Source organism: Pteropus vampyrus, unplaced genomic scaffold, assembly GCF_000151845.1.
Source record: "Pteropus vampyrus isolate Shadow unplaced genomic scaffold, Pvam_2.0 Scaffold9, whole genome shotgun sequence".
Taxonomy (NCBI): Eukaryota; Metazoa; Chordata; class Mammalia; order Chiroptera; family Pteropodidae; genus Pteropus; species Pteropus vampyrus.
In genome coordinates, this window is record NW_011888790.1 from 10,059,903 (window position 1) to 10,071,264 (window position 11,362).

Genomic DNA, 11,362 nt, shown 5'->3' on the forward strand with positions numbered 1-11,362 from the left:
CCCATTAGAGCCCAATTTTGATAAGGCATAATCATGGAAAAAATCTGGAAAAAATCTCTGAAACCATGAAGTACCTTCTATTTTAAGAAATGAGAACCTACTTACTCAGATAGGAAATCTGCATGATAGTAGTAATCTGAAAGTTTATCCAGGAAAGAACGAGGTTCCAAGATAAATGTGGGCAGAACCACCCTGGACAAGTCCATGCCAGGGCGTACTTGTTTCAGCAGTGTCCAGATGAGGCTTTTGTTTTCTTCAGACACAGTTTCTGTTTGAGAAGCCTCACCTGCCTTTAGCAATTAACAAAAAATTCTGAAATATTATATTTATCTCAGACATACAGATGTGTAGAAAAGACAGCTAATGCTTAAAACCTGATTTCTCTATTTGACTATTTCAAGCATTCTTAAAATGTGGAAATAACCCATTAATAAATAAAATCCATAGCTAAAATTTAGGTAAAAAGGGTAGTTGCAAGAGACATCAAAGTGAATGATACATACAAAGAATTCATTACAAAAAATGTTATACTCCATTATACTATCTTTACTTCTATATACTAGCAATAACAAGAAAGTTATAAACTCATGTTTCCTTGAAATTTATTTTGTACCTGGCAATGACATCAAGCAGTATGCTATGTTAAAAGTGAACCTGAAAAAGATGTGAACTTTACATAGAATATATTCATATTTGTAGGAGTACTATGTTTTTAGCTGTTTATCAATCCTGATATATTTCATATGCATGCAACTTTTAAAATAGGTATCACAGAAATATTCTCTTTTAGCAAAATAAGTCATATGTCAAACAAACGATATATTCAATTTCATTAAAAAATTCCCAAGAATTAGAAAACCAACTCTCTGAAAATCCGACTTTTACCTCTCCAAGTTCCTCATGGCTCTGTTCAGTGTAGGTGGTCTCCTTTAAAGGTTCAACAGGCTCAGGTTCAATATATGAGTCATCTTGCCTTTCTGATGTATCTGTGTCACTTTCTTCACTTTTCCCCATCACCTCATTGTCAGACTCATCATGCTCTTGATCATTTTCTTTATCAGATTTATCAGAATACATATCTTGGTCTTTAAAATGCTGTCGTTCAATTTCACTGTCATTTAATCTTAAGAAAAAAAATTATTAGAAGGAAGAATAAAGAAGGTTAAGAATATTTAATCTATAAATAAGAATGATATTTAACATTTGTTGAGAATTTACTATGCGCGTGGCACTGTTCTTAATGTTTTATATAGTTTAACTCATTTAATCTTCAAAATAAGCCTATAAAATAGGTAATTATTCTCTTTACACATTAGTAAAATGGCACAAAGAAATTACATAAAAATCTGAGGCAATGTTAAAAGATGACACTTTGAGCTCTTTGCCTATGTCTTGGGGCTAAAATCTTCCAAAAGCAAAATTTTAAACCATCCTCTTGCTATTTTCTTAGTTTTGTAATCATCGTCATTTGAATCAACCTCACTGTCACTTCTAGTCTGAAGAAAAACTTCAACTCAAGATCATTAGATTCTCGTGAACTCAAATTATGACTTTCTACCTGTAAAGGTCTCCAAAGTCACTCAAAAATAATAAGTCTAAGAATAAGACAAGAAAACACAAAAGGTAAGTAATTATATCTATTTAATTAATATTATAAATATATCGATTTAATTAATATTTAATCTTGAGGAGAAAAATCCAGAGAGAACTGGAAATGTACATTTCAGCTTAAGGAAATGAACCGATAGCCTAAAATTGATAAATTGCTCTAGCCAACCCTGTTTTTACTAACCCTAAAGTGATTAGGGTTAATAATATGTACAAAAAGGAAGGATTTTTTTAAAACCTCACTTTCAGAATCAAATTTTTTTAAAGAAATTTCTTATTTAGGAAAGTATCTGTTGGTCTCATTTGGTATAAATATCTTACAGGGATAAGCACTAAAGTACTTTAAAAATAAATACATAGTGCCATTATATATAACTGATATTTTAACAATGCTGAGATAGTAACAGAGCAAAAGTCCTATTTGATTCCTATGTTAGTCTCTATTTTTCCAAAATCTTCATTTGTTTGGATTTTAACCAGAGAATTTCTAATAGAAATTCATTTTTATATACATATTAGTTTCCTTCTTTCCTTTTACAATCATGTTTTTAAAAAATAGTCTAAAATTGCTGTCTCTGCTTTCTTACCATCTAGTCACTCCTTAACTTTTCATAATCTGCTTTTCACTCTCCTAAATCCGTGAAACTGTTCCCTTAAAGGTCACTAATGATGGCTCAGTTGACAAATCCAATAGCCTTGTCTAACCTTTGCCTCTTTTGATTTCTCTGCATTCCTGGATTTTGACGATGATTATTTTCCTTAAAATGGTGTTAGTGCTTTGGGTCTCTGCAATCACGGTTCTACTTTTTAAGTTCTCTGATCTCTTTTACTTCCTTCTATCCTTAGATATTCTCATCTTCCTTGGCCCTTTTTAATTTTTCTATATCCTTCTCCTCTGGCAAGCTACCCAATTTCAAGGCGTTGTTGTCATTTGTATTTGATGTGGTCCCATGTAAGCAGGAACAAGCTTTAGACTCGTGCTTTTAAATGGTTGGCTGCCGTCACCTTTATGTCCTGGGACCAAAGCATCCTCAACATGTACAATAAATTATTATCTTCCAAACATGGTCCTTTGTTTTATTTTACCATCATCTTCCCAGTCATTCATGCTTAATGCTTGGTAATTATCTTTAACTTCTTTAACTTCACGTAGCTCTCATCCCTTATATCCAAGCAGACTATAAGTCTTGAAGCTGGGCTCCCTCCTCCCATCTCTGCACCATCAGCTTCCTGATCATTTTCTGTCATATAGCCAAATAAATTGGTTGATTGGTTGATATGTTGATTCTACTTTTGTAAAAAATTTGTTATATTGATTCTCTCCCTGATTCCCTAGGTGGATGTTATGTTTTCAGCCTCTAAATTTTCCTGATCTTATGTTGCCTTAAGGTATCTCTCCTTTGGTTGTTTATGTTATTCTTTTTATCTCACTATTTATAGTTGCCTGGCATTTTATAGGTTTCAAACAAAACGAACAAAACAAAACACTTCTCTAGGATCATATAACTAATAAACTGCTGTACTGGATTCAAATTTAGAATCATATCTGATTCATCTCCCTATTCACAATGTGGATTATACAGAAAAATGTGAGCTATCTTATACATAAAACAGGCTCAAAAATTTTAATGAATAAATGTGAAACGGAGGAATTTTTAACATCCACAAATTAAAAGCATTTACAGATAACCTGGTATTCAATAAAAACAACTAATGATTTACAGCTGAAGAGCTTCGAGGGAAAAAATCTCATGAAGAGATCCCAACAAACACCCATTTCTATATGAGTTGTGCTCCCCTCCTCCTGTCATTCTTATCCCATTCAGGGTTCCGTACTTGGGATTAAAATAAAACTCCAGATTATAGGTATGCAAAGAAAGAATGTAAAAGGTTAGGTAACGGAAATTTTTAAAGAGAGCGAAGAAGAAAGCTCAAGCAAAAGGATAAGAAAAAAAATGTTCAGCTCAGGTTTCATGGAAAAGTGAAGAGTAGCAGTCTAACTTTGAGGAGAGTAACCCCAATGCTGACAGGAAAAAGTGGCTGTAGAGAAGCTGGGTGTTGGGGCAAGGGAGGAAAATGGGAAATCTAATGTCTTTCCTACAAAGCACCAAAAGAGAGCTGAACCCCAACAAACCTCTGAAACTCAAATAAAGTACTTCTTAATTTTTTTTTTCCAGTATTAACTACAATAAATGTTTCAAGGGCTAAAACCACAAATAAGATACAGTTCCAACTTGAAACATTTATAATATAATAGAAGAATTCCACAAATACCAGGTAGAATAAGTGTCTTTTACAATAACAAAAAGTTTTACAGTAACAAAAAGTGCTATAGAAAAGCAACAGAAGGGCAGATTATGTTTCATGGTTATGAAGCAGGAAAGTCTTCACATATGATATAACATTTGAGATTTGTCTTAAAGAATACGTAGGATTGTGACAGGAGAAAAGAGCAAAAAGGACCAGAAATCATTCTTAAAGAAGGGAACACCATGCACAAGGACAAAGCAAACAGTATGATCATATTTGGGAAATAACAAGTAATTCACATTAGCTAGAATCAAGGAAATAACTTTCTATACCTTAATATAGTAACTAAACAATCTTAAACCAGGCCTTAGGCCATATAATGAGAAGAAGATAGCCAAGTTTCAATCCTAGATATACTACAAGAATTCTAGGCCTGCCATCTAACCCAGTGAACAATATGGGCTCTAACATAATCACCAAATCAGTGGCAATATCTACTTACTGGAAGTTGTCACCACTGTGGAGATTGTTAGCACGTAATAAGCCATACAAAGTCACATGTGTACTCTCTGATGAAATGCTCAAGTCATGTTCCTTTCCTTCCCTGATCATCGTACGTTTAAGAAGACTAGAACATTTCAAAGCCAATTCCAAAGCATCCATCCAGCACCTCCCTAGAAGAACACAGATTCATAAGCAGTGTGAGTCAAGAAACTATAAAAACTAGTACACATCTTAAAATAACAGTTAGCCTTTAACCATACTACTATTTCTTTGAAAAATATTCACTGGAAAAGTTAATTTGAACGTAAAATCTTGTAAGGATTTTTTTTAATTCAAATTTTTTAGTTTAACAAGTACTTTTTACATACTAAGCATCTAGAAACCACTGGTAAATGAATAGAACATAACACACATTAGAAAGTCACCTAATTACAAAAAGTGTACTTTTTAAAATCTTAGAACACTAACATGTAGTATAATTTGAAAGTACCAAAAAAAGTACTGAAAGGGTTATGTTTCTACAAAACAAACTGTATGAAATAATGTTTCACTGTTGACAGTAGGTCTACCCCTAGGTTTAGCATCCATTCTACTTATATGTATGAAAATTTGTAAGTCAGGGAAATGCCTGCACAATACCATCATTAACTGCCATATTAGTAGAAACACTAATTACTTTATTTTTTAAAATAAAATTTAAAACTGTAATTAGCAGGAAAAAAGAATGTTCGTTGCTCTTAAAATTCATATATAGTTGTTTCAAAATCTGCTGGAAATATCAGCCAAGTAAAACACTTTTATAATGAAAGCTCGTGCCTATGATATTTTAATTTTAAAAATAATCATCTGGTAAATGTAAACTTTGGAAGGTTATAAGATTCTTTAAGCTAAGCTAGTCTAAACTATAAAACAAAAATGAGGAAGAAATTCACTATTACTTATTAAAGTTTTAAAGTTATCTTGCTTTCATACAAGTAAGTGTTGTTCTCCCTATATTTGCTTCAAGAATTAAATATTAAGTTATTAAGTGCAGAACAAAAGTTTGTTTCACATAGAAAAACTCAAAACAGTTTATGTGTCTTATAAATGTTAATATTTAATAAAATATAAATAGTATTAAGCACACCTTTAAAACAATAAAACTTAATGAGTTACCACAGAGAACACTAACCAAGTCAAATAGGTGTTAACATTTCAATGGAGAATGAAGAAAACTCCAGGCTGCTAACTCATCACTCAATTCTTTTCTATCAGATTTCTATTTGTCTACCAGGTTAATGACATACTTGGTGTTCTAAGAAACTTATGATTACAATATCTCTACTGCAAATATCATACTAAAGACAGATTTTCCCAAAGGAAAATACACAGTAGTATATAAAATAAATCTTTAAAAATGAGGACTAAAATCCAATCCATTAAAATTTTTATTTACCATCTGATTCTGAAGTAGCTCGGATGATCAAATAACTGCTAGGTAAGGGCTGAGTTATGGATCCAACTGCTTCACCTTTTGGACCCTTAATATAAACAAATAAAATAAAAATAAGCAAAATAAACAGCATACGGTATTATGAGATCTCAACTTTATATATAACTTTATATTGTTATATTATTGGTAACAATCTAAGTTAGGCATGGATTATAATTTGAAAAGAAAGAAGTTTTAATTTCATGCTTCTTGACAATGCAAATGTTACAATTTATAGTTTATAGTTATAATTTATAAGAAAAATAAAAAAATTTGACTGAGTCTAGGGAAAAAAAATCAATCTCCATTTTATAACCAATGATATATTTGTTTATAAATACCAACTATAAAAGCTAATTTTATTTTTCCAGAAACGAGAAAGAAAAAGGATTTTTTGTTGTTGTTGGTTGGGGTTATTTGTTTTAGAAATATACGACACCAAGACATCTATAGTAATTAGTAGCACCAAAGCTTATCTTTGGTGGACTATTCTTATCTGGAAAGAAAATCTGAGGACTGAAATTATAGTATAATTTTGATAGAAAAACCATAATTTTTAAGTTGTCAGATCAAAAAATAAAATGGGTTTTAAGAAGCATAAATATTAGAAAGTAAAGATGCAGATTCAAATTAAAAAAAAGAAAAGAACAATATGATTTTATCAAATCCTATAATATCCCTTGGGTATTTTCCAATAGCTTTATAATTTATGGGCAACTCCTAAAACCAGCATAGAGTACGATATAGAGTCAGATTGCCTAGGTTTCAACCTTGGCTGCATGCCAGAAAAATTATTTAAGTAACATTTTTAGGCCTCAATCTCTTTGTCTGGTTAATAAGGGAAAATTGCATCCTCCTTTGCATGGAATGAAAAATTCCATGCAAAAACTCAAGAGTCTCTGACACAAAATAAGAACTCATAAATATTATTTTTTCTTAATCCTAGGCATTGACTTTGAAGTTATTTAAATAATGTCCTAAGCAGGTTTTGCTTGTGGAGAATATTCTGATGTTCATATAACTATACAGATTTCCCTTCCCTAAATATTTGGAATAAATTTGACATTAAAAATATTTTTAATGATTTGAAAATTCATTCTTGTAATTCCTAAGAGTAGTAGTAAAGAATAAATATTATAGATGAAAGGTTTTGAAAGTAACTTTCTACTCACTTGAGAATTGCATGATATATAAATACCACAGGTTCTCTGGGTTAAATCCTTTCCCCTGTGGGAAGTATCTAATTCCAGAATCAAAAAACTGTGTAATCCTAAATTTATTTGTTGTATGACTCCAAGCTACTGAAATAATGATAAAAAGTCCGGGTCTTTTTTAGGTGTATGTATATTGATTAATTAAGCAATATCGAATAAATTTTAAAGCTGAAGCTACTTTTGGTTAGCCCTAATCTCAATTAGGTGGTTTTCCTTGAAAGAAGAGTTCTAAACCCTTTATTCAAGTATAATTGACCTTCTTACAAATTAAAACAATGAACACTTTGTAAAAACTTAAAATAGACTCATTTATTCGGTTAGCGTGTACACTGTTTGTAGAACTCCTTGGTAGTTAATCAAAAAAGGCATTTCTATTTTCCTGGTTAAGTTTCTACTTTTACAATACAGGAGTGACCACAGTAATGTTTTTAAGTTATAAAGCATTAGAGCTCCATCTTTTAAGAAAACTGCCTCTTAAGAGTAAGTAGGACTGAGTATGTTTACAGTCTATTTACATCAGTACAGGAAACGCCACAAAAATAATGGCAGCTTCTGTTTTAGGGGATCTTACAATTTTGATAAAGAGAAAAATATGGTAAACATGATACAATATCACAAAGCAAAATTGGTAATCGCAAAAATTTTTAAAAAGTACAAACTGAATTCCCATGGCAAAAAAGATAAATAGGGTACAATATAAATAAAGAAACCATTTTCTGAAGAAATTTTTAAGTTAGATCTTAAAGGTAAACATGGATTTTTGGTGCACATTTCATTGTGGGTAAAGACAGAAAGAGGAGTAATGTACTTGAAAACAGAAACAAATTTATAAGTCCTACCAGAGAACAGTGATCATCAGTTTAATCGATTTATTTCAGTTCTACTCAGAGATTGTCATTTTACCTTTTACCTATACAACAAGTGCTTACTTACCTTCACTGCCCAAATAGACTGCTCCAAAGGATGAAAAAGTTTAAAACAAAAGCCATCTTTTTTTGATGGACGCTCAATGATTTCACAGGCATTCAGAAGAACTGTTCCTACCCATTGACCATTTTTTTGGGTTTTATAGATCAGTAGCACCCCGGGTTTCAACACACACCACAGCTTGGTCCAGCTCTTTAGAGTACCACGAATCTACAGGAAGATAAGTTTAAGAAATAAAACTGTTTTTCTCCTCCTGCTCCACAAGATGCAAACTGAATAATGGCAAAGAGGATGTTTTAATCTACAATTCTCAGAAAATGTACATGTTAGACTGAATAGGTTTTTTTACTTTTAAGCTACAAAATGACAAGTACTGTTAATAAACATAAAAACAGCATGACTCCTTGCTTCTGAAGAACTTAAATTCTAGTAGGAGACTGGGTCTACAGTTTGAAAAAACTACTAAGCAGAATGGTTTTCCTAACCTTCTGGGCCAGGTCAGGAGCTATTAAAATATGCTTTCCTAGTACTGAGATTCTCCTCCTCTTAGCATCTATCACGGCTATAATTTTATTTGTGTGAGTATAAGATTATTCTATGTTTTAAGATTTCCCCCCTCACCGTTACATCAAGAGTGCTGAAAACACTGCTAGCACACACTAGCCATTCCTTAAATATTTGGTGAGTGGTAGAAAGAGAGAAGAACCTCCTTCTAGTCCCTAAAATTACCTTCTCTAAATTACTTTATTCCTAGTAATTACATAAAGTATGCCATATAAATTTCTTGGGGAAATTTTAACACTCAAGTTACACAAATCTCTCTAGTCTCATAAACTGTTGTTCATCCTAAGGTTTAATGCTATGTCAAAAATAAGTCTATAACTAGTTTTTCCTATTCTATTTTGTATGTGATCCATTAAAAGTGTTTCTATGCAAGTCATTGAATTCACAATACGAAAAGGATGCTAATACTGAAATTAATAACTAGGAATTATCCTCATTTTTATTTACTCTTCTCTTAATGCACTTACATGAATTATAAAATAACACTGGGGATCCCTAGCCCCTCAAATAGGCATACCATAGTAACACTAAACAAGAAAACTTTAGAAAGGGGGAATTTGGAGCTAGACATGAAGAAAAGAGAAAACCTTTAAGAAAAAGTATGTGTGAAAGAGATGGAAAGAAGGGAGTTATCCTGAGAAAACATTCTGGATCTTGGAGACGTGAAAGTAGAACATGAGTGGCAAATTATCAGAATGAAGGTAAGATTTAGAAAGTTAGCCTGGTGACGTGTTGGGGACTTTTGGGGAGTTGGTTGAGAAAATCCAATGTCAAAAGACAAAAGTAGGTGTAGCCCTTCAAAACCCAGGTGAGATCTGGAGCTTAAAGACTTCTAAGTAGAGCTAAAATTACTCAGAAGCTGTTTTCAGCACAACACCGAAGAAGACCCTAGCATTACTTGAACTACTAGGGAAACGATCACTAGCCTCCCACATTAGTAAGAACTGCCATGCAGATCCCATAAAGATGTTAGGTTGGAGGTTGTACCAACTCTTTGGGAAACTGTAAAGTTTTCAAGGTTGGGGTGATTTTTAGGTCAATGCCAGGTACTAAAACTTCCTGGAGGTCACAATCTTACAAAATCATTCTTAAAGTTAGCATCAGTCTGAAAGATTACTACCCAGATAAGAATGAGAAAGAGGATAGCGTGACTGGGATGATAGAATAGGAAATAAAAATACATGGAAATAAACAGAGGCTAAAAGAATAAGGTATGAAAACAGCAATGTGTATGTTTCTCTGAAAATTAATCCTTTTCAAATGCTAACCTGTATTAACTTTGTCTCATCTCTTCCCAATAATGCACATACCAACTCTACAATAATAATAATTTGAATAACAAGCAAAATATTTCTTTACAGCAAATTGATTCAGACTAGGGAACGTCACATAAATCAAAAAGCCTTTAAAAAAACTGCTATACATATTTGATGTCGTCGTCAAGAAAGACAACATTAAGACTCCTTCTCCCCATTAAGACTGGAATACAGAACGTCTGGGATACAATTAATAGTTTGTCAGTGAAAAACAATCATCCTACTAGTTGTTTTCATCTTGTAGGCTTTAGTGCAATCTGAGCTTTTCTATTCCAGTAGGCAAACATCCAGCAATGTGAATTCAAGATTCAAAACAAACTGACCTTCAACCAATCAGCCATGACAATAACAGAAGGGTCTGTGATGGTGCTGAGCAGCTCCTTTGTGGCTCTTTTCTTCTCCTCTCGGTAATTTTTCTTTTGTACCTATTTTACAGAAATAATAGAAAAAATTAAAAAATATTAAAATGGGCAATTTCTTTTCAATATTTTTTTAGGTCTATAGAATGTAGAGTATAAAATTCTAAACCTCTTTTAGAATTCTAGCGTCTTAGGATAAAATAACTATGTTTTCCTTTTAGAGCTGGTAGAAATTTTTAGAGAAGGTTAGAATCTAGTTTTTGTGATCACTAGTCCAGTTCTCTGTATCTTTTTAAAGAATTCTACCTTTTTAAAATTACACAATATATGAATGCAGTCTCATGGTAAAAATTTCAAACACCACAAATAAAGCTAAAGGCCATCTTCATTATACCCTGTCCTACTGCAATTCCCAGAACTGACTACTGTTTACTTTCTTGAAAACACTACCCTTTTAGGCCTTTTCTATGTATATAATCTATAGAAGTATACAGATTTTGTGTTAGTTTTAGATTTTTCAAACACATTAAAAAATATTCTCCCATTCAATATTTCTGGAGAATTTCCATGCCTATCTCATTCTTTAAATTGATACACAAAATTACTAGTATGAATAAGAGCTCTAACATTTATTGAATACATTCTGTGTGGCATTCATAGTTCTAAGCACTTCACATGTATCATCTTATTTAATCTTCACAATAACCTTGAGAAGTAGGACTATTAGTATCCTTATTTACAGATGAGAAAACTGAGGCACAGAGAATAACTTGTCCAGGATTATACAGCTAGTAAGTAATGCAGGTAGGATTCAAACAGAGGCAGACTGGCTCTAAAAGACATGCTCTTAAACACTATGCTATACTGCTTCTGTAATTTTTCTTAATATATTCTCTTACTGGAATATGGAAATCTCCTCTATTATCAGTTTTTTTCATATTACAAACAATGCTACAATTGTTTGCAACCCACAATTTTGCTCTTTCCTGATACTAATATGTAAGATATAAATAATTAAGAAACCACAACAATGAAATTAATTCATTCAAAATATCAAAGTTTTACCTCCATAAGTCACTTCTAAGATAATCAGGGAAAGTAGCACTGAATCGATGTAATCTTATTATTGCTTTGTTGTTGTATTGATGA

At 32.1% G+C, this 11,362-nt stretch overlaps 1 protein-coding gene across 11 annotated transcripts in view; it reads right to left on the reverse strand.

Annotated features, from left to right (window-relative positions):
- OSBPL8 (oxysterol binding protein like 8) overlaps positions 1-11,362 on the reverse strand; it is a 145,197-nt gene that overhangs the window by 30,654 nt on the left and 103,181 nt on the right. For 8 of the 11 annotated variants that reach the window (XM_023521045.1, XM_011374586.2, XM_023521036.1 and 5 more), the window contains 6 exons: positions 10,178-10,279; positions 7,981-8,184; positions 5,798-5,882; positions 4,361-4,532; positions 886-1,123; positions 106-290 (listed from right to left, as the gene is read on the reverse strand). In XM_023521045.1, coding sequence (XP_023376813.1) covers positions 106-290; positions 886-1,123; positions 4,361-4,532; positions 5,798-5,882; positions 7,981-8,184; positions 10,178-10,279 — 986 coding nt within the window. The remainder of the gene's footprint in view (positions 1-105; positions 291-885; positions 1,124-4,360; positions 4,533-5,797; positions 5,883-7,980; positions 8,185-10,177; positions 10,280-11,362) is intronic. The other 3 variants (XM_011374602.2, XM_011374577.2, XM_011374609.2) reach the window with 1 other exon arrangement.